The sequence below is a fragment of the Parasteatoda tepidariorum genome, chromosome 4, assembly GCF_982258835.1.
Source record: "Parasteatoda tepidariorum strain Cologne lab strain chromosome 4, Ptep-v5.0, whole genome shotgun sequence".
In the NCBI taxonomy this organism is placed as follows: domain Eukaryota; kingdom Metazoa; phylum Arthropoda; class Arachnida; order Araneae; family Theridiidae; genus Parasteatoda; species Parasteatoda tepidariorum.
This window is the reverse complement of record NC_141758.1, coordinates 20,401,781-20,425,868: the sequence shown is the minus strand read 5'-3', so window position 1 is coordinate 20,425,868 and position 24,088 is coordinate 20,401,781. Positions and strand designations below refer to the sequence as shown.

The 24,088-nt window shown below is 28.5% G+C and overlaps 1 protein-coding gene and 1 pseudogene across 2 annotated transcripts; both read right to left on the bottom strand.

The window, feature by feature from the left end:
* Positions 1–302: 302 nt before the first annotated feature.
* LOC107437350 (uncharacterized) lies at positions 303–14,072 on the bottom strand. Of its 2 annotated transcripts, none has more exons than XM_016049322.4 (5): positions 13,871–14,072; positions 10,191–10,280; positions 8,175–8,338; positions 6,103–6,271; positions 303–851 (listed from the first exon to the last, which is right to left on the bottom strand). In XM_016049322.4, the coding sequence occupies exons 2-5, from the start codon at positions 10,215–10,217 to the stop codon at positions 795–797; spliced, it is 417 nt and encodes a 138-aa protein (XP_015904808.3). In that variant the 5' UTR covers positions 10,218–10,280; positions 13,871–14,072; the 3' UTR covers positions 303–794. The 2 variants fall into 2 exon arrangements, with proteins under 2 accessions (XP_015904808.3, XP_015904807.3); XM_016049321.4 differs by having other exon boundaries at positions 14,005–14,072.
* A 6,877-nt stretch (positions 14,073–20,949) lies between these two features.
* Positions 20,950–22,004, bottom strand: LOC147810783 (zinc finger BED domain-containing protein 5-like; annotated as a pseudogene).
* Positions 22,005–24,088: the final 2,084 nt, after the last annotated feature.

The window sequence follows — 24,088 nt, the reverse complement described above, 5'->3', positions numbered from 1 at the left end:
TAAGCACTTTTCAAGCACTCAAAAAATATTTTTAAGCACTTTAAAAAATACCATAATTAGGTAGGGTTGGAAAGTTCTTGACAATTTACGGTTTTATCTTGTTTTAACCGTCATGTAAAGAAAAAAAAAACTTTTGGCATTGCTTTTGACAATTGTCAAAAATCATGAAATTTTGAATCATGTAAAACAAATGGTGTTTTCATACGTTACGGACTGACAATACGTCGAAATAGATTGTGGTTGAATTAATTGTGAAAATGTTAAATAGAACAATGTGAACAGTGTCTTTTTGCATAATTCGAAGGGATAATTAACATAGTAAAGGAAAAATCTAATTTTGAAAAAGGGTAAATTAAGCACTTTTTAAAAACACCCAATGAAAAAAAGCACTTTTAAGGGCTTTTAAAAATCAAAAATAAGCACCTTTAAGCACTTTTTAAAAATGCTATGCACCCTGTTAAAGCAGATGTTCCAATTGTACATCTGCTTTAAGCCCCCTAAATAAAAAAAAAAACCATACAGATCTTTCAGTATTGAACAATACTTTTCACTTATGCCTATAGGCTTTGGAGATTTATAAATTTCAAAATGAAGAATGATTTTCTTTTATTATCCTGCATATTATATTTATCTAACAGAAATGAATTCTGGCAAGTATAACAATTATGTATAAATTTAAACCGGCCGCAAAAGGTTAAACTTATTCATTTGATACCACACAAACAAAAACATTAATAATTTAAAACTAAACAATTAAGACATTTTTACAATGACTTTTATATGATACAGATCTTTCATGGCCAAGTAATAGGTTTATGTTTCTTTTTTGGTGGAGGTTTTTGAGCACATTCCTAAAAAGAATAATTTAATAATAACATTAATAATTTACACAGTCAGCAATTATATAAAGAAATAACCATAGTTCTATTAACAGGGAGGAGTTTAATAAAAAAGCTGAAAGCAGAAACCCCAAAATACAATGTGCAAAATACATGGTAGGTAATCGAGAGAGAAAAATGTATATAGGAAGCATATTTTCATAGAATATCATCAACGTTTTGATAAAAGATATTGATCCACATTTTTTTCAATTTTGTGATTCTCAATTTAATTTCAATGTGTGATTTTTAAATCACAAATATGAACTGTAATGTGCGATTATCAATTAGACGAATAGAAGTCACAATGTGTACATTTAACTTCGGTTTGCATAGGTAAGAAAAACTAAATAACTAATCCTTTTCATGGGGTTTCAAAAAAGTGGAATCTCTTTGAAAAGGAGGAATTTATCTATTCTATTAATCGAAAAAATAAAAGCAGAATTTTGCCTAAAGGCAGAAAAAACTCATCTCTGAATTTAGCAATAGTTGATGTTACACAGAGAGAAGATAGAGAAAGTGATAACCACATTTTATATTTCACTTCCCTACTATGAATAATTGAAATAAAAAAAGCTTTTTTCTGTACAAGCAGTGGAAGTCAGGAGATGGTAACACACTGGTTCACTGTCATAAAGAAACCAAATATCTTTATGGTATATATGACAGGAAAATCTGTTTATCACTTAAGTTCAAAAAATTTTAGTTATCACTAATTACTCCCAAGTTCTTAATAATAATTGAAAAATCCTGATTATTTCCACCAATAATGAATAATTTTTGGTCGATGGAAAAAGAAAAGCTTCTTCTTCCATCAGCATGACAGCCTAGTAGAGGGCAGAGCTGTCCCAACTAGTTGTTTCCATGTGACTGGATCAAACACAACGTTCCTCTATTTATCAATTCCCATGGTTTTAAGATGTTTTATTCACAGAATCAATCATCTGGCGTTTGGTTTACCCCTTTTTCAATTTCCAGTGAACTTTCCAAAAGTCAGCTTCTTAACCAAGTTGTTTTCATCTTTTCTATAGATGTGACCCAACCATCTTATTCTATAGGATTTAATAACTGAAATAATATTTTGTTACTTAAATTTTCTGTATAATTCATAATTATATTTATTGAATCTGACAATAACTGTTTTCTTTAACAGCTCCGAAAAGGGGTATTTTTCTTTTAAACATTAGTAGTTTATTGTTCTAAGTTTTATTTAAAGGCCAGCATCGCAGCAACATGGCGACATTGTTGCAGAAGGTTACAGAGATCTTGCAGATAGATTTTCCTTTGAAAAGTTAAATTTTTAGTATTCTTTTCTAGAGAAATTTACACCTAATATTCAAATCATGCATTTAGATAATCACTTTGTGATGCACTCAATTTACGCCAATAATATCCCAAATCAATGCAGTGTTTCGATGGTAATTTTGATAGTTATTGATTTTCACATGGGTTTTAAATATCCCGATATATTTCAAACAATATAGAAAATTCGAATCATGCAGTAGTAGTATTATTAGAGTATTTGCCATTTAAGGCAATAATTCTATGAAATTTTTGGCAGTTATTGCTATTAATTTCTCCACGGTTTTTAAATCCAATATTTTTTATTACGCCAACCTAATCTCGAAACGAAACGCGAAATTTGAGTAACCCCTCTTTGAATAGTCCGATTTGGGTGATTTCGTCTTCAATCTTCTTTTTTGACAAAGGATTTCATGATTTTTAAATATTTTTGTATGGTGATGATTATTTACAAAATGCGAAGAAGGAAATAATTTGTGTGGATTCCCTCCCAACAAAATGCAACAATACCATTCATAATATTAGAATAAAAAATTATTACATATTCAATTAAAGAAAATAAAAAAAAATTTTTTTGTAAACACAGTGCTTTTGTTATTTTAAATTAGTAACATATATGTTTGTTATCATTAAAAGTATCTTGCAGAAAGATATTAGTGCTAGAGAGTTTCGCTGCAGATAGCTCGAAAAAATTCTGTCCCTGGGGCCGGCATTCGCTGCCATAAAGTAATACAGATTTAATTAAATTATTATATAAATTAATTTTATTTTTAATGAAATAAAGCTTTGATTTCAGTTGGTTTCTCAAAATGAAATAACACCTATTAGCCATCATTATCCTGTTATTAATTTCTGTTTCAATATCATTATTAACTGTAAGAATTTTTCTCAGGTATAAGAGCTGACTGATACCTAATCATTAGTCACGGGTAAAACCTCAAAATTCCGATTAATGATAGTCACAAATTTGTTTTACCCTGATTAATAATAAAACCTAATGTTTTAGCAGAAGCTTCAAGCCTAGTAAAAGCTTCTTAGACAGCCTGTTTGGCATGTCTTATGAAATCAATATCATCTACATAAGCCCATATTTATACAGATTTTTGGATAATTGTACCTCTAGTATTTATAGTGGCATCTCTAATTGCTTTTTTTCAATGTAATGTTAAATAGCATGCAAGAGAGAGGATCTCGTTTTAAATTTCTCTGCGTGTAAAAATGGTTCGATAGTTCCAACATAAATTTTATTCCACATTTTACATCTTTGAGGGTCATTTTTACAAGGTTAACTAGTTAATATGGGATTTTAAACTCAATCATAGCATCGACAAGCAATTGATAAAGCTAGAGATACAATTATATTTCATACCAGTCAATTGTTCTTGATAAAGTTTAAACTAAAATTTAGTCTCCTTTTTCCTTTGTTCTTACAGTTTCCAAAATAATTTTTAAAATATACCCATTCAGTTCGAAAATTAAAAAAAAAAGAAGCACAGAAATAAAATATAAGAAATCAAAAAAAATAAAGCTGCATAGTTCTAACATAAATTTTATTCCACATTTGACATCTTTGAGGGTCATTTTTACAAGGTTAACTAGTTAATATGGGATTTTAAACTCAATCATAGCATCGACAAGCAATTGATAAAGCTAGAGATACAATTATATTCCATACCAGCCAATTGTTCTTGATAAAGTTTAAACTAAAATTTAGCCTCCCTTTTCCTTTGTTCTTACAGTTTCCAAAATAATTTTTAAAATATACCCATTCAGTTCATAAATTAAAAAAAAAAGCACAGAAATAAAATATAAGAAATCAAAAAAATAAAGCTGCATAGTTCTAACATAAATTTTATTCCACATTTGACATCTTTGAGGGTCATTTTTACAAGGTTAACTAGTTAATATGGGATTTTAAACTCAATCATAGCATCGACAAGCAATTGATAAAGCTAGAGATACAATTATACTTCATACCAGCCAATTGTTCTTGATAAAGTTTAAACTAAAATTTAGCCTCCCTTTTCCTTTGTTCTTACAGTTTCCAAAATAATTTTTAAAATATACCCATTCAGTTCGAAAATTTAAAAAAAAAAAAAGCACAGAAATAAAATATAAGAAATCAAAAAAATAAAGCTGCATAGTTCTAACATAAATTTTATTCCACATTTGACATCTTTGAGGGTCATTTTTACAAGGTTAACTAGTTAATATGGGATTTTAAACTCAATCATAGCATCGACAAGCAATTGATAAAGCTAGAGATACAATTATATTTCATACCAGCCAATTGTTCTTGATAAAGTTTAAACTAAAATTTAGCCTCCCTTTTCCTTTGTTCTTACAGTTTCCAAAATAATTTTTAAAATATACCCATTCAGTTCGAAAATTTAAAAAAAAAAGCACAGAAATAAAATATAAGAAATCAAAAAAATAAAGCTGCATAGTTCTAACATAAATTTTATTCCACATTTGACATCTTTGAGGGTCATTTTTACAAGGTTAACTAGTTAATATGGGATTTTAAACTCAATCATAGCATCGACAAGCAATTGATAAAGCTAGAGATACAATTATATTTCATACCAGCCAATTGTTCTTGATAAAGTTTAAACTAAAATTTAGCCTCCCTTTTCCTTTGTTCTTACAGTTTCCAAAATAATTTTTAAAATATACCCATTCAGTTCGAAAATTAAAAAAAAAAAAAAAGCACAGAAATAAAATATAAGAAATCAAAAAAAATAAAGCTGCATAGTTCTAACATAAATTTTATTCCACATTTGACATCGTTGAGGGTCATTTTTACAAGGTTAACTAGTTAATATGGGATTTTAAACTCAATCATAGCATCGACAAGCAATTGATAAAGCTAGAGATACAATTATATTTCATACCAGCCAATTGTTCTTGATAAAGTTTAAACTAAAATTTAGCCTCCCTTTTCCTTTGTTCTTACAGTTTCCAAAATAATTTTTAAAATATACCCATTCAGTTCGAAAATTGAAAAGAAAAAAAAAGCACAGAAATAAAATATAAGAAATCAAAAAAATAAAGTTGCATAGTTCTAACATAAATTTTATTCCACATTTGACATCTTTGAGGGTCATTTTTACAAGGTTAACTTGTTAATATAGGATTTTAAACTCAATCATAGCAGACATGCCAACTGCTCCGGATGAGCCATAATTATTAAAAAAAGGGTAAACAACTGCAAACTAAAATTTGCAAATAATTGTCTAATTTTGCTTATTTTATAGATGGCATAGCACATCTAAAGTAACACAAAGTGGCGAATCATATAACCTTTCAAATTATTTAGAAATAGTGGTGGATAAAAACCTAATAAATTGAACTTTTTAAACCAAGAATCATACATTAATAAACTACCACTGGAAAATATTTGATAAAGCTAGAGATACAAATCTAGCAATTGATAAAGCTAGAGATACAAATATATTTTATGCCAGCCAATTGTTCTTGATAAAGTTAAAACTAAAATTTAGCCTCCCTTTTGCTTTGTTCTTACAATTTCCAAAATAATTTTTAAAATATACCCATTCAGTGCATAAATTAAAAAAAAAAAAAAAAAAAAACTTGAATTTATGCTATTGAATTAATTCTAATACAGATTATAAGATATGATTTATCTCTTTCAAGCAAAAGTGTCTGAAAGAGGATAACAAAGGTACCCTTTTGATATTGGAGTAACCAAACAAAGTTATAAAACTAAAAACTTTTCATATAATTAAAAAAAACATACACACACTTAATTAAATGTTTATAAATGAAATTAGTTGTCCTATCTATTTACAATATGAGTGTGAAAATAACTAAAAATATCAGTTCTTTTAGTGAGACTTTCTAAATATCAAATAATAATGGTGAGAAACAAAGAGATTAAAAAAAAAGTATTATTACTTACACTATTTGTTTGCTGATCATTACCATTTCTTTTAAGACACTTTTCAGTCTCACTGTTGGGACTTTTCTTTGAAATATTTAGCTTGATTATTCTATTGCTTAAAGGTGTTGAAATTTTTTCTTGATTAGCTGCCTTAGACTTAATTGAAGTACTCGACACTGTGTCTTTTCTATATATAAAAAAAAAGAATAATAATTAAAAGAGAAACACATGAAATAGCAATCAAGTATTAAATAAATAATCCCAAGAAACTGAAGCAGTAAGATATTACCTGACAAAAAACTTTATTCGCTTCAAAAACATATAAATAACAAATAAAAGTCAAAAAGGATATAACACCAAAAGCTAACTCTAAAATGACAGTATATAATGAGGAAATAGTTTAACAAATTATTGATTTCTAAAAGTTTTTATTGAATGAGACTATTTGAAAAGCTCTATTTTGGAAAGAGTGGGCTTGCATAAGATGTTACCTGATTAAAAACTTGTTTCAAAAACATATAAATAGGAAATAATAGTCAACATGTATATAACACCAAAAGCTAACTGTAAAATAACAGTATATAACGAAAAAATATCTTTTTTAAATTATTGATTTCTTGAAGTTTTTTTTAATTGAGCCAATTTGAAAAGCCTCATTTTGAATAGAATGAGCTTGTATAAAAAATATTCACATTTTTTAACCCAAAATAACACATGATAAATAATAGTATGTTAAATTTATTTAAATGCAAATTTAAATCAGTTAAAGCTATAAATGACAATATTTATTAAAACTTGACAATAGAAAAGTTACAATAATCAGTCTTTAAAAAAATAAAACAATAAATTGCAAAAAGTAAATTGTAAAATTTGTTTTGAAAATGTGGAATATTTATTTTATTAACAAATTAACTCAGCTTTAAAGATCTCATCTGTTACTAACTCAGCTAAAAATATTCTATAGATTACTTTTCATTTATTGACTAACAATCTACAGTGCTACATTTCAACCAGAGTTATGTTTCGATTATTATGACCTTTAATTAGGATTGATGAAACACCTTCATCAAGAAAAAGCAGCAATGTAATTTGATACTCAGAGTTTTCTAATTTCCTTGAGCAATTAATAAAGACGGAAAATAAATTTGATATAAACATATTTACAGTTTAGTTTCAATTTTACCTACCTGAATCTGCTAGAGTTCTATTTATTATTCTTTTCCACTCTGGAGAATTACCCGTGGGAGGGGAAGTATCATAGGTTATTTTTTGTATCCTTTTAACAATTTCTGACATATTTAGTGCACGACGGTATCACTGCACTCTGCATGAACAATTTAAATTAAACCTTATGACTGTGATTAAGTCAGCACATTCTGATTTCTAATTTGAAGAAGAATGCAAGATTTTAAAGGTGCAGCTTTACATTTATTCTTTTACCGAGAAATAATAAATTTTGAGGTTTTTCTTAAAGGTTCAGTAATAAGAAAATAACAAAAACTGTGTAACAAATTATTATAATTTCTTACAACATAAACATTGTCAGGATCAGGAGTAAATATAAAGGTTCCCTTCTTTAGCACCTAAAATTACCTACTTCTGCAGATAACTTGCTGAATCTGTGATTCTTTTTGTAGTTTAGAATTCGTTGAGAACAACTTTCCTTTTTTTTAATTATGATTTTTAAATATAATTCTTAAACGTCTTTGTGCAAAGTATTTTTCAGTATAGGTGTTAATTTAGTTATCTACAACCAAAGACTGGGGAGAGAATACTGGGTAAGGACAGGTTGGAACAAGGTAAGATTCCTTGTTGAATTATAATTTGAATCTTTAGAAGTCTTTATTTGGTATCGTTACACTTTTCATGTTATCCATTAGTCAGATTTGCAATGTTTGTCATAACCTTGGCATTAATCAGTCAAAGTCTAGTCTAGTTCTAGTAAATATTTACAATAATTTTATTATTTTACAATAACCTTTATTTTATCATGCTTCTTTTATATTATTTCCTAAAAAGTTTGATAAAATAATTATTCAATCTTTATAATTTATTTGATTTATATTTCTTCACAAAAAAAATGTACTTACTGACTATTAACATTTTCTAAAGGAGACTTGGCCTGTTTATCTCGACATGACATATAAAACCCTCTTCTGTTTAAACGAGGAACTCTTTGAGGAAGTGGATTGAATTGTACAATTTTCTGTGCAGGTTCATCAACCTCCATTTCATCAGAGTTAATACCATTGACCTAAATGAAATAAACTACATTTCAAAATCTCTTCTATGATTTATGCATGAACAAACAAATCTTATGAAACTAACTGAATAATTTCGATTTCGAAACATTTTTTTAAAAATAAAATCCAATTAACTTCAAAATAGAACAAAGGCAACAAAGAATACCTAAATTTCAATTTATTGAATAATCACAAATACCTGAATTTATAAAAAAGAAATAATTGGGCAAAAATCTTTCTTCATGAGAAATAGATCATATTGATAGAAAAAATGGTAACATTAAAAGTGAAAATATATGAAATCTTAAAAAAATTAAATTAAAGAACACAATTTTATATTTAATCCTTTATACCACTTGTAGCATTTCTATTTTCTGCAATTATCATCTTCATCACCATCTTGCAGTCTTTTTCTCAATGAATGGATCTTTAACAATTATAATGAACTGCAAGACTTATTATGCTTGATAGTGTAAATATAAGGACACATTTTAAAAAAAAAGCTCTTCCAATGTAACCAGTTTCTTCCATACTTTAAACTAACAATGTAGAAGAATAGAAATTTAGGTGAGAGGGTTAAAAAATGAAGGAGAATGTATAAAGCATATTTGAAGCTTATAGGGTAAATTTACTTTCAAACTGAAATATGGGCACGAAAACATTCCATTCTTAGTGATTTGTATAACAGTTACATTATAAAAACATCTGAGATATTGCATGAACAATGACTTACACTTAAGAGCATTACACTTAAAGTTACTAAGTTCATAGTCTATAACTATTTCTTCATTGCTACTTTATGTGTATTTTATAGATGGGTCTGTATCAATGCATCTCATATTGTTCAAAACTGTATACCATTTTTTATGCTAGAAAACAAACTAGATGGTGCCACGAGATCTAGAACTTTTACTAATTAACAATTTTGGCAGACGAGTATGTTTATGTTACTGGCGATCAAGAGATCATGTCGTTTTTATAGTGTTGTTTCTGTAGTGCTGTTAATACACACATGTTAACAAATTCGAAGGAGTATTTTTTCTTGAGTTTGTGGTCATTATTTTGATTTATTTATATACGAACCGCCCGGGTTGAAGAACAGGTAAGAAACCTTACATTGATACCTGTTTCAGTTGAAGATATAAAAGAAATAAGTTATCTTTTTCAACACATATATTTTCTAGTAAATACTTGAAAGTACCTAAAAACCTGTACGTGTATGAATAAACTCCAGATTCATACAACATTGCAAGTTGCTATTCATAATAAATCCGAGGTCACCAGTTTGTGGAGGTATGATTGTTGAGAGAAATAAGTAGACACGCTACTTTTAATAAAATTTATATAATAAACAGTTTTGAATATTAATAAATATAGTTGAACAAGCAACGATAACAACAGAGACAGAGCATTGGTATATGTATATATATATATATAAAATTAGGAGAATAATCAAAAAGAGAAAAGAAAACATTAGTTTTTTGTGTTCCTCATTGCTAGGGGACACTGGGCTGGCAGTGTTGAGTTGTAGTAGGCAAGGTCACCACATCCACTTTTTTGAATAAGTTCTCATGTAGTTTTTTTTTTTTTTAATTATCTAACTAGTCAAAAGCATTTTTAGCATAAAAATGATTTCAAATAGTGACATATAAACTAAATTTAAAAATAGATCAGATAAAAAGCGAATTATAAAAATTGTCATAAGTAAAATTGAGGAAAGCAAAACATGATTAAAAAAGTAAATGAAAAGAAATATCTGCAATACCATATAAAAGTCTCAGTTGAATGATTGATAATTTGATATAAAAATTTTTGTATGCATAAAACAGAAAGGAAATAAAAATGATTAAATAATAATTTTACTTTATTTCTTGAGGCTTCAATAGACATACTTCACTTGAAAGAGAAAAGGCAAGAGTTTCTTGTTATTCAAAGATTATGGCACTTGCTTCCCTAAAAATAAAGAGTTTTTATTAAGTAATTTTAAACCGAAAGAAACAAATGAAATTACTAAAAAATATTAATGTGAGTAAGAGAGTCAACTTCACAGGGAACCTATTTCTAAATACAGTAGTAAAATGTTTAAATTATGTAGTTTACTAGCATCATTAAAAAACTATTTTACAAGTAATAGCACAAAAAAAAATTGTTAAACTTATAATTTTTTGTTGATTACCTGCCCCCTTTATTACAAAACATGACATTGGAAATACAAACTATTCCAGTTTGCCTTTTTTCTGATGTTTTTGTTTTACTTTCTCACATGCAATTGCTTCGATATAGCAGTGTTTTCATCATAGAAAAAAAATGGGTGAGAATTTCTCACCCTTTCTCAAAAACAGGGTGAGATTTCAAAAAGTTAAGTGAGATTTCTGAAAACTAAAAAAACACAAAAACTCCTGAAAAAAAAATCATTTCTTTAATTATAATACATTTTTAACATCTTCTATTTTTTAAAGCACTGAATATTTTTGGTGCATTATCAAAGAAGATTTTGCCTTTACAAGGTATTTGTCCATCTTACATTAGCACATAAAAAATTTGAATGTCTTACTTGAAGAAACCTTACCTACGATAAACAGGTGGTTACAAAGAAATGTGTTCTGAAAGGGGTTCTGTGGTTGTGTTCTGTTGTTTGAAAAGGTTCTGAACAATACTGGTAAATAGGGAAGTTAGATAACGGGGCAGATGTTGAAAATAGTAAGATATAGGAAGAAAAGTGAAACGGATTTTAAATGGCATAATTCGAAGCTTTCTCCAAAATGAGAGAAATTCGTGAATTTTGAAATTGATTTATAGAATGCGCGAATTTCTCGCAGCATCATTCTTCATTGTGAGAAAAGAAAAAAATATGTGAGATTCTCGCTCTGTAGTGAGAACACTGATATTGTCAAAATCAAGAGCAGTTATCAAAAACAAAATGAATAGATATTGTTTAAGAATTTACCATAAAATTTCCAAAAACCAATTTAATTATCATTTTAAAAGTTGGTAAGCTTTTAAGGTTAGAGTTAAATGGCACAAGGATCATACTGCAACATGCATAAATAGAATCATATTAGAATAATTTTTGGTATTTCCTTCCAATTGTATTAAAGTTTTGTCAATTTAATTAATATAAGGTTAATTCTGCATCAGTATCAGTTTGCTCCTACTACTTTCACCAAGTAGTAAAAGGGTTCTTAACTTGCGAAAACTAAATATATGTCGCTTAACTGGAGGTAGCTACGACTTATGCTTTTCAAGTTGGTCCCCTTCTGTAATATATTGTTTTTCACATGCTATGTCCCAGAAGTCACCAAAGCTTAGTGGTTATTGTGAAAAAATACATCGCAACAGAGATTTTCCCAATACAATTTATAAGATTCAATTTCAAAAATTTGTTTTTAACTCTTAATTTAACATAAACTGGAATTAAACTTTCTGGTGGGAGTATTCCTTTTTCTACTGCTTACCAGCAACGTAAATAACAACACTGGTGTGGGAGGCATGAGGTTTGAGAGGACTTGATCCAGAAAAAATAGATTCCTGAGTTCAATAAAAATATTTTTGCTTTTAATTTATTAGATATTTTTTAATTTTTTTTACAATTAATAACTTTTAATGAGATTTTAAATTTAATTATTGTAAAATAGTGTATTGTTTTTCTTTTATTATTAAGATAAATTTCATTTCAATACGGTAAGTATATACAATGTTTCAATTCAGAACATTTTCTAAATTTAAACTTTTCATCACCATTACAAATAACATTATCTTAAAAAAATTGAAATTAATAATCATAAATATCTTAATATCGCTTAACAATAGTGTTTTTATTTTATATTACAGTAGAGAACCATTTATCCGGTATCCAGATAACCGGGAAAAATTTTGCTTGATTTTCCCGCCATTTTAAACTAGAACGATTTTAAACTAGAACGAAAAAAGCGGAAATTGGACTCATCCTTGAAGTTGAGTAGAGGAAAATGTAAGGAAGGGGAAAATTCTTTTCCCCGTTTACCCAGAGAAACGTCATTTCCTCCGTGACCTTGAAGGCAGGGATGGGAGGAATGTTTTATTTTTTCCTTTAGGCCCTCAATCAAACTCAAGGGTGTGGCATGCTGATTTCGTTTTCTGCTTGATTTACGAGGGGGGTGGGGAAAATGCATTGCATGCATATCTGTGAACAGAAAAAGAAAAATATATTTATTTGACATCGACTAATAAAAATAAAATCTTTTTCTTTTGAATAAATTCTCATTCTTTGGAAGTGCGGTATCAATTGCAAGTTTTTCCTGGTGTGGAATCACATCTGCTGTAATTAAAAATCTTGTTTTTATCAACAAATAAAATAAAAGGAGAATTGTTTATTAATTTAAACATGGGATTATTTTATGAAGCAGATTGCAGTTTTGTTTTTCTGATTCCACTACGTTTGATTTTTTTTCTTTTCGCGATAAATTTCGCACTCAATAAATAAATTCTTTTTATTCATAAATTTTATCATTAGGTGTTGTTTTTTTTAAATTCCGTTTTGATCTTGCCTTGTTCCGTGTTTTAATATTTATGCTAGTGCTTTTTTTAACTATGGTTTCGGTTCGATAATTTTCAAGTGTTTTTATTTAGATTAATAAGTTTTCTTTTTATTTTATCGTTCCCCCCCCCCCCCCCCGCCCGTATAATTAGGTATGAAATATATTGCGTTATTTAATCATTGGTTTTGTTTATATTATTTAATCTAGGAATTACAATTATTTTTAAAAAATAAATATGAGAATTTTGTATTTTTTAAACTTGATTTTCTTGTCTAAACTTGAAATTTTTTTTCTTCTTTTAAGTGTTATATTTCTACCATTTTTTTTTCTTTTTAAAGTTTGGAGTATCTTTCTTTTTTCTCTTACTTTATGCATTACACTTTTTCCTTGTACTTCGGGATCGATAAAACATCGATTAACGACACTTTTTGGTCAATCCAGAAAACCAGGAAATTCAGATATCCAGGATAGCGATGGTCCTGAGCATCCCGGATAATTGGTTCTCTACTGTATTTTAAATTTTTTGTGGTAAGTCTAAGATACGGCTCACATAAAAATCTTGTGAGAGGCGCGGCGGAAAGCTAAATCTATGTACAGCACTATTGCTCACATGTTTTACTCTCTGGAACCTTCAAAACAAAAATATTCATGTTGATAATAATAAATATACTCAATTCTTTAACACATTTTTTTTAAATAATGCATAAAGAATAAAGTAAAATTGCACACAATAAGCGAATAAACAAATCAACATTCTATGGGTGAATTATACAAGCGTTTTTCAACTACATAATATATTAACATCAACTATTTATTGCAAAAAATGTTGGTCTTTAAAACCTTATTAGTTATTTTTGTCCTAATTCAAAAAGAAGAGACCATATTTTTTTTTTATCAGGAGAGAACCGAAAAACAAAATTTTAGTTAACACAAAACTAATATTTTTAAATACAATACAAATACATAAGATTTAATTTTAAATTAAATATTATTTTGAAATAAATAATTAGTGTAAATTGTATTTACATTAACTAGATCAGTTTAAAATAACATGATAAGCATATGATTTTAACATGTAATAAGTATGTTTTTCTCATTAATTGAAACACATTAAAGTTGAACATTAATCATTAAATTAAATTAAAAATCGTAAAACATACGAATTCATCAGTCCTTAGGAACATGTTTATACTTTTGATAAAAGATTCCGGGTGCTTATTTTTGCACTGAATACGGTTAAATATTTTTTACTTACGAGCAATTACCAATATAGCTTGCTGCATTTATTTAAGAAATATAATATCTTATTAGAGAAAAATTATTGGCAACTTTTCCAATTTGTTTGGATTTCAGAGGTTCGTGATTGACGAAATTTGGTTAGAGAATTGGTAGTGTATAGAGTGAGGATGCCTGTGAATCCTCAGGAAACAGGATGATCCCTCAAGGCATGTTTTCAAGCATGCGCAGTATACTAATCATAATGAGTAACGCCTCCTCCCTGTCCTTCCTTGTCAGATGACTACGCGATAGAAAATGGCGAGAAATGGCATTTCAAAAATGTGACTACTTCAAATTTATCCAAAACTAATCAAGGATTACATAAAGGGTATGTGACTATACTTTATTCAAAATATTTATTATCTGCCTTTTCACTAGAAATTTATACCTCCTTAAGAGTTGAATGATCATTTCTTTAAAATATTTGACTAACGAAAATCTTTATTTGATGTCAAAATGTGCAATGACTGGTGGATTACCAGAGGAAACCCGAATAGAGAATGATTTTTAAATTTAAATATGTTTATGCAATCCTTTGTAATAGTATTTAACGAGCATTTAATAATATATAGAGAAAAGGCAGCAATAAATATATAGAATAAAATATATTTACTACTCATAATACTGTGTTCCCTTTTGTTCACTCATTGACTCAATAGAATATTCATAAGATTGCCATAAATGACATAAGAAAAATAAATAAAAAAACATTTCATCAAAGCAATATATTATTTAAGCAATAATGAACTTCTACTCACTGTTATAAAAAAATACTTTATTTTCTTATAAAAAACATTAAATTTTCAGAGTTTATTTCTTATTCCCAAAAATTCGTTTGAAATTAAATATTTATATATAAAAATATAGGGGTTTTTTTTCATTAATTTTACTTCATAAAACTTTAAAATATGCAAATTGATGTCTTTAAAATTTTTACTTTAAACTTCAATTTTTTTTATTGCTATTACAATTAAGGTGACGTTCCCATTCTTTATTACTAAAAGCATTCCGAAAACAAAAAATCCAAATAAATATTGAAAAAAAATACCTTTTAATTTTACCTTAATCTAAAAATATAACTTCTTAAGAGACATTTGAAATTTTAATTCAAGTACTTAAAAATGTTTCAATCTTCATAATGCATTTGTTTTTTACTCAAATTTATCAATTTCATTTCATATTTTGTTTTTATACTCTTTCATTCAGTTGATAACAAAATATGTTACAATATAAAGATTTAGTTGAATTAAATCATAAAACAGAGTCTTTGCTAGTGTGGATTATATATTTTTTATTCTGTTAATAGATGGCTGCACCAGTTATTTAAAATAAATAATAATAGTTTCTTTTTAGTTAGTGGAGACGTATATCGCCAAAAGATGGCACTGAGATGCATTGGAATTTTACTTTTTGTCTGGACTGTCAAATCTAGTGGGAGGGGAGGGGATGTTTGACGGATGCTCCTAAATTAGTGGGAATAGTTTTTTTTTCTTTTTTTTTCTCTCCGTTTTTCCCTCTTACTCCTTTCGGAACACTTAGCAAGGATATAAGAATGATTTCTCGTACTTTTTGTATCTAAATTTTTAAGATGTCTCATTTCACATGTTTCTGTCCTTAGATTTTTGCTATGATTTTTCATTAATAAAAGCACTAGCATATTATCTTTTGGTTATAAAATTAATAGATAATGATGTAAAGGATCATTAACTGGAAAATGAACCTTTTATTAATAAAATTATTCTTTATGTTTGTTATACTTTTTTAATTAACATGCATGAGAATTAGTCCACCCACAGCAAATGTTTGTTTCACATCAGTGTATCATAAATATTCATCGTAGAGTTAAAACCTTTGTTTATTTTATTTAAGAAAATATTTCACAATTTTCTCCAATTGAAAACATTTGATGTTGCACGTAGTACTTTCATTTATTATTTATTCATTATTATTATTATTATTTTTTCGTTTTTTTTTTTTTTTTTTTGCATTCTTTCTTCTACTGAAATTCGATGAGTCACGAAAAAAATTTCTTAAAATAGTCTATAGTGATTTTATTTCCATAATTTTACTTTTTACTATTATAATAATGCAAACTGAGAAAAAAATCTGATTTAGGAACTTTGGATAAATGTTTTGCTTACTCTTTTCATTATCTATAGTACTCATTGTAACTTTAACAGTAAAACGTATTTCAAACTGTTAAAAAAAATTTATATTATAACGTTTTATTTATTTATTATTTTTATATATATATAAAAATCAACTGCACATATAATATTGAAACTTGAAATATGGTTCTTGCTTGAAATATGGATAATTCAGAGATGCTCTCTGTTTCCCTAATTCCCCATCAAGAGAGAAATCATTAACCCTCTGGCGCTGGCGAAGCTGTAGTGATGCCAGCCGACGCCACTTTCCGTCATTATTAACAAATCCAGAGCCGTTTTTAAGGATGGGCCTGGCCCAAGGCATGTGGCAAATGATTGAATTAATACGTTCTTGTAGAAGGGGACTCGAAACTTGATTTCTAAAGGGGTGGTTTGTTTTACTCAATTACTGCACCAGCTATACAATTCTTGGAAAGGGGATTTTTGTATGCCAGCCAACAACAGTAGAACAATACAAATGTGTCTTTCTATACATACATACTAGAACATACTTTATGTTTATTTTTATTTTTAAAAAATTAAAATTTTTATATGACAGAAAATTTGAATTATGTGTTTCTAATAATACTTGTTTTCTTAAATGTATTGACCACACCTGTTTTTTGAGAAGCAAGTTTAAAAAACGAAATTAGTAAATTGATATTTTTCTTTTATATAAAAATAATACAAAATTATTATTTGTGCAATTAAAATAATTATTATGAATATGTAATTATAAATTTAAAATTTTTAAATTTAGCGAATAAAAATATATTAACGATAATTCTAAATTTATATTGCAAAAATTCATTTATGAAATCAAAATTCATAGCTACTAATAAATATATTATTATTAAATAAAAAAAATTCCTTTACGATGACATTGTTTGCTTAGAAAATATATTATTATTATTGTTAAATGAAATTCTCCCTAGTGTAAATTCAAAGAATAATAATGAAGGAATTATGAGACAAACACTAAAAAAAAATTAAAAACAAATACTTCCATGTAAATAGATGGTATAACAGGTGAATGAAAAACTAGTTTTTGTAAGAAAATTATGAAGTAATTTTGTATTGTAAACAACAAAAATTCTATCCCAACCTATCCTTTATAAAAAAATTAAAGCTTCAATCTTGATTCAAATTCTTCATTTTTTTTTTTTTTTAATTTTCCCACGAAAAATCATCTAGCTTCTCTTTCTCACTCTCTCTACTTTTAACTGAAAAAGATAATTTGGAGTTCAGTAGTACAATTAGTTTTTAAATTTTCATTTTCAATGTGAAAAAAGTGCTTGAACGAAATACTTGAGTAGTGCTTCGAAAACAAAAGGTTTCAGGGCATTGAGCTATTATCCCTTTATATTTTCTTCTTCATACACTTCTTTTTTTTTTTGATTTAAAAAAATTTAATTATTTGTCAATCATGAGCATTGAATATGATGTCTGGCAGGAAATGAATTTTAATGATGTGACAGAAGACTCTCAAAAACCATGAAAAGTACTGTTATCTTAAACTTTCAATACTAATTATGTATTAACGCTTTTATAATAATGTAGTATTTGTTTTTCAACCTTAAAGTAAAATAATTTTTTAAAAATGATTTAAGCTGAAAAATTTTTATACTAAAATTAATTTAAAGGACTCCCAAATAACGACAGGCCTAGGGCCCCGAAAAACATAAAAACGGCTCTGAACAAATCAATGACGACAATCAATGCTGCCTCACCGATCCAGACTTTACTTATGTTCCCTTATAAAGACTTTACTAATAGATGTTTACAGCTAATCTTTTGTTACTTAATTGCTAGCATGTTATCTTGTTATAAATATGTTTTTTGTTGGTTTTTAAATACGCTTTTTAAGTTATGATTCTTCATTTGTCGTCAAAGATGCACACAGTTTAAAAGAAAGAGCGACGTCCCTTTTATATATTTTTTCAGACAGTTTAATTACTAATAGAAACATGGTTTTTTTTATTTTTTAAATACATAAGAAACCGTCTAATAGTTACTAAAAAAATCTGTTAGATTATCGGAATTATATTTCTATTAAAATCCAAAAAAAAGTAGTTTGAAAAAATGTTTTTTTATTTACATTCAAAAATTTATCAATAATTAATTTTGAAAATTAAAGAAATTTACATGTTGAATTACTTATATTCTCTTATGTTTAAATGATTACAAATAAGTGCAAATTTGGAAAGGCATTGTTTGGAAGTGCGCCGTCAGTCCATGCTTCGCAATGGACACTTGTATCCTTATCTACATTTAGTTTTCTCTATTTCATAACCATAAATTATTATAATTCAAAATATTAAGTTTTTTACTTATTTTGACTTTAATTATTACGAAATAATAAAAAATATTTTGAATGAAAATTCTGCGTCAAAGGGTTTAACCTTCTACTCTTCACCTGACTGTTATCTGCCGTGGAATATTATCTCTTTTGCATTTCTGTGTTTCTTTTGTTATCTATTTTGTATTGCTTACAAAATTAAATGATATCTTTGGAAAGTTCCAGCAAAATATTTTTTTTTCAATTTCATTATTATTCTTTAATAACTGGTTTGTTCAAATGTAATTTAAAATTCCTATTGTAAATGAAATCTGCAAATTTAAATATAGAACAGCAATGTTTATATAACGAAAAAACGTTTATTGAAACTGTATTAAAAAAGTTATTTTATTTAGCTCTTTTAAGTATGTGAATAAGCACAATAAATTAGTCAGCTAAAATGCTTGTTAATTATGGTGTAAGCAAAATATTGATTGCACAGCAAAGATATTGCTTGTATTCAGTATTGTCACCTGGAAGAGTCATTCCACAGTATTTTCAGTTAGGGGTTGAATAAATTCAAATTAATGCAGCGAAAAAGCGAGAAAATTATTACTCTCATGATCATTATCTCCACTATTTTCATTTTATGATCAATAAAAAGCAAGGTCACAGAAAGGGATGTTTTATAATGTATTACATTCTCCTTTTTTCCTGACAACCTTAAATATTTCTATAAAAATTTTAAATAACTACTAACTATTGCTTTTTAATTAAATTGTGATTAACTATTACTCTATTATTTTTCAATAATTACTATTACTTAAAAAATTGCATATAATTTTACTTATTAACTGCTTTTTTAAATAACTATTACTCCACTTAGGCTCCATCATTAAATTCATGCTTGTTTTGTAGAAGGGAAATATGAAGACTGAGTCGCAACGAACATTATGGATCTATATCCATGACCATAATGTCCTCGCAATTAGGCCGTTATCTGGTAAAAAATAATATTGCTCTCGGTTTTTTTTCTTTTTCTTGTTTACATGATATGTTACACGATGTACTAAAAACTGAACTCAGTGGCGCGACAGCCCATAGAGGAATATCTAACTCTTCTTCATGTCAAAAGCAATAAACTATGGTATAGTACATAGGTTCTCAACCTTTTTAACGCTGCCGCCCCCATAAGGAGCAAAAAAAAAAGTTTAAACGCCCCTTTTGTGAAAATTCAGTTATTTGGAGCATAGGGTGAGCTGAATTATAAGAGGTAACATTTTTAAGCAATATTCTTACGCGTTAACATTGTTTGGTTTTTTAAAAAAAAATAGTGTGAACGTTAACTCGATACTTTTCTCCCGACAGGTAATCTATTTATTATAATCAAGATAAATACGGTAATGAGAAAACAAACAAAGAAATCTATGCTAAAAAGAGTTATTTAAACTTAATTAGATAATTAAAAAAACATCAAAAATAAATTTTTACACTGAAACGTGGTATCAACCAAGCAATCAAGTAACTATGTCAGTGGGATGATTTTGCTTGATGGTTCAGAGCTAGTTTCTTAACATTCGGTTCAATATTTTCAGTGAGGTGAAGACGCAAGTCCCCTCGTTGCACGATTTCGAGTCGATTTCTCTTTCTTGTGACTAGATCCGTCACAGCACAGTCCAGGGTAGAGACGACTTATGTTATCTTGAAGCCAAAATTCTGTGAGACGATCACCATTCTGGAAGCTAGCTTTCAAAGTTTCATAAGTTGAAAGTTCGACCAATTCCTCCTGAATATGAACCTCTGCTGCTTCAATATTCACGTAAGGGTTCATAACCCATTGAGGGACTTCCAGGGTCAACACATCTTTAAAACGATTAGAAAAGCCCATGTAAAAAGACTCAAGATGTTGACAATATTCCTGTATATCACCAGAGGAAATTTCACCATTCTTTTTAAGATCCGATAAGATCGGAAATTGGCTAAACTCATTCCTACCAAAATTCTGCTTCCACAAAATGAGTTTTTTTAGAAAGGCAGAAATAACTGATTTTGAAGTGATCAAATTGAGTTCGTTGCCTTGAAATTTTAAATTAACACCATTAAATTTTGCAAATAAATCCGTCATGTAGGCAACGTCTATCTTAAATTCTAGCAATCTGTCTCTCAGAGCTACATCTTTGTCTTCCAGGAACTCAAGCACAGAGTCGAAAAGATTTCAAAACCTATTGAGACAGGTCATAGCTGTCTGAATAATCGATCGTTAAGAGCATTACTGCGAATTTTGTTCACAGCAGAGATAACGTATTGCAGTGACTGATGCAAGCGGTCACTGAGATTTTTTCCAACTAAATGCTGTCTGTGAATCACGCAGTGAACAGCTAAAATATCTGGTACCTCCCTCTTCAAAAAGGCGATAAACCCACCATTGCTGGAGCTCCATCAGTGGCAACAGACATAATATTCGTAAAAGTAATGTTTTTCTCTTTAAAATAATCTTTGACAGTGTTAAAAATAGATTCTCCTTTGGTATCTATAATCAAGCTTCGTGCAAAGAGCCTATCTAGAAAAAATTCTCCTTCCTCAACAAACCGGACATACGCCAACAATAAAGCCTCATTACTTGGCAAAGTTGATTCATCAACTTGCAGGGAAAATTCATTCGATATCAAAAGTTTGCATAAGGAATCCTCAACGTCTTCCGCCATCTCATCAATTCGTCGCGGCACTGTATCGTTGCTTAATGGGATATTTTTTATTACATTAGATGCGGCTGGATGATGTAAAACTGTTTCTAAGACTTACTTAATAGATGGAAGTATCAACTCTTCGCCTATGGTATGAGCCTTGGCCAGATTTGGCAATTAATTTTGATATATTATAAGAGGCTATCAGACCATCGTCGCATTTTTAGGACGAGGTTGCTAGTAAGCAGGGTTGGCAAGTTTTTGACACATGACGGTTTTTACCGGTTATTACCCTGGTTTTTACAGTCATGTCAAAAACCCCTCTGTCAAAAACCTATAGTTTGGATAAAACTGTATTTTTATTTGGGTTTAACTGTTTATAATCTAAAATTAATTCATTTTTTTTGGCAATAAAATTTAAAACAAAGTTGCTAAAAGATATTTAAGAACAGATTTCTGCATTTTCCCCAACATGATTATATCAAAACATACTATTTGAAGTAAAATATTAGGATACTAATCAAAATTTTCAACATTCCCAAGCATCATTTTGTTTGGCATATTACGTTACTAAAGAATGTCAAGATTGATTGCTTTCATTCATAAAATCTTGCTGTGAGAAACACATGTACACATAAAAAGAAAGTCTCATCAAAAAAAAACTTTTCTTATCATTTTTGTTTTCAATATTTTACACAGAAATGAGACATGAAAAAGCCTGGGAAATCCTTTTAGAGTTTCCTTGCAACATTGCACTAACCTTTTGTTATCATTATCCTCAATGATCTCGAATCCTCATTATTCTTGAATTTCAGACTCATTCATACTAAACTCAGAAATCGACTGGGCAATGAAAAATGTGCAAAATTAGTCACTTGCTATCGTATGCTTCGGCACAGTGACCCCGACTACTGAACATATAATTTTGTTTGTAATTAAGTTTTGTTTAATGTGCTTTTTCAACTGAATAAAAGCTTTTACCTTGACAAAATAGCAGTAATTCTTGACATAGAGTTTGTTAGTAGTTAGAAGTTTTGTTTAGCTTATTTCTAATATTTAAGAAATGCCAAATTTTAAATTCTTCATTTTAGTTCCTGAATTTATTAATAGTTCCAAGCTTTTTTGTTTGTTTGTTTATTTCTAACAATTAAGAAGTGCAAAATTTTGAATCCTTTGCAAATCAAGCTATAATGATCAAAGTAAGTATCACTATTTTCAATAAGTATATTACAATATTTCTGTATGAATGTATATCCTTCCATAAGAATACGTGTATGTAGTTGCAAAATCAATAGCAATCATTTACAACATTAATTTATAAAGGCAATTATGTGAAAATAGTATATTGTCCACCATATGCCATAAATAAAAGAAAACAGTAGGTTTTTGACAGTTTTTACCGGTAAAAACACGGTTTTTACCACTGTCATGTCAAAAACCAGTTTTTGACGGCAAAAACCCAACCCTGCTAGTAAGCCCGAGACCGAAGGTGCCTTCAGAAACTTGTCCTTGATGTTCTTTAAAAATGACAAGTCTTTATTCTGTTTGTCAGGGTGAATTTTTTGCAAATGCTCCTGCAAACGAGAGGGTTTCATGGCCTCATTCGATAAAACTTTGTTACAAAGTAAACACATAGGTAGTTGAGAGTTCGACGGTGATTAAACAAATCCAAACTTCCAGTAAGTGGCATTGTATTGACGACACTTCTTTTTGTTAAATGACATTGTTGGCGGCAACAAAATGCAAACGATGAAAAAAAAAAAATAACTATTTCTTAAAATTAATGAATAATATACTATGAAAAACTAATTCACACACGCACCTGGCCAAAGAAATAATGAAATCGAATTGAAACCTGGGAAAAAGCTGAAAGGAGTGAATGAAAACGATCATAAGAAATACTGATCAAATCAAACATTCTTACTAAAAGAGCATGCACTTCAATTTCGCCAAATGGCTTGAATGAGTCAGAGCTATAGGAGACAGTCTTAGAAAATCCGATAACAGTAACGGCAGCTATCTGCCAAAATCTTAATTGTGAATTAATAACCCCCCTAATATTTTTGAGGATCCTAATAAAGCAAAAATGGAATACACTCGAATTTTAAAAAAATAATAATAATTTCCTCTCGTTCTAATAATGATTTTACTCTAAAAAAAAACTAAACAGCATAGCACTTTCGATTTAAAGTTATTAAGCGAATATGAATATCAAATTGACGCCTATCTGTCCAATAGTTCAGAACACAGTAGTCACCCCGCACTAAAATCTAAAAATAGATCTAATGAATATGTAACTCTCGAAGGTCTGTGCCAGTCTAAATTTTATTGCTCGATAGTAAAAAAAAAAAAAAAATTTATTCAAAATAAATAAGCCGTTCCCAGAAATAAGAAATTTATGAATCAAATTTTCGCCAAACGGCTTAAATGAGTTAGAACCATACGCCAAATGGTTTGAAAAAGTCAGAGGCAAAAATAAATGACTCATGCGCTGTGCAATACTGTTTCGAAACGGAGAAAAGGTGTCGTACAAGTTCGTCTTATTGCTGGTGCAAATGATGTATCGAATATTCTTATTTTTTCATTTAATATTAATTTAAGATTTATTTTACTTATTGAATTAATCTTAATTTAATAATTTTATTTGGGAGTTTTAAAACTAAATTTGAATGACTAACCATGCTCATTGCCCCCCTACCGCCCATAACATATCCAACGCCCCCTTACAGCCCAAAACAAGTTCCCTGCCCCTTAGCATACTCCCACCGCCCCCGTAGAGAAACAAGGGTATAGTAAAATAGGAAAATTTGCCCATTTTAGTGAAATATATCAGGAATATTCTGAAAGTGTTATTGAT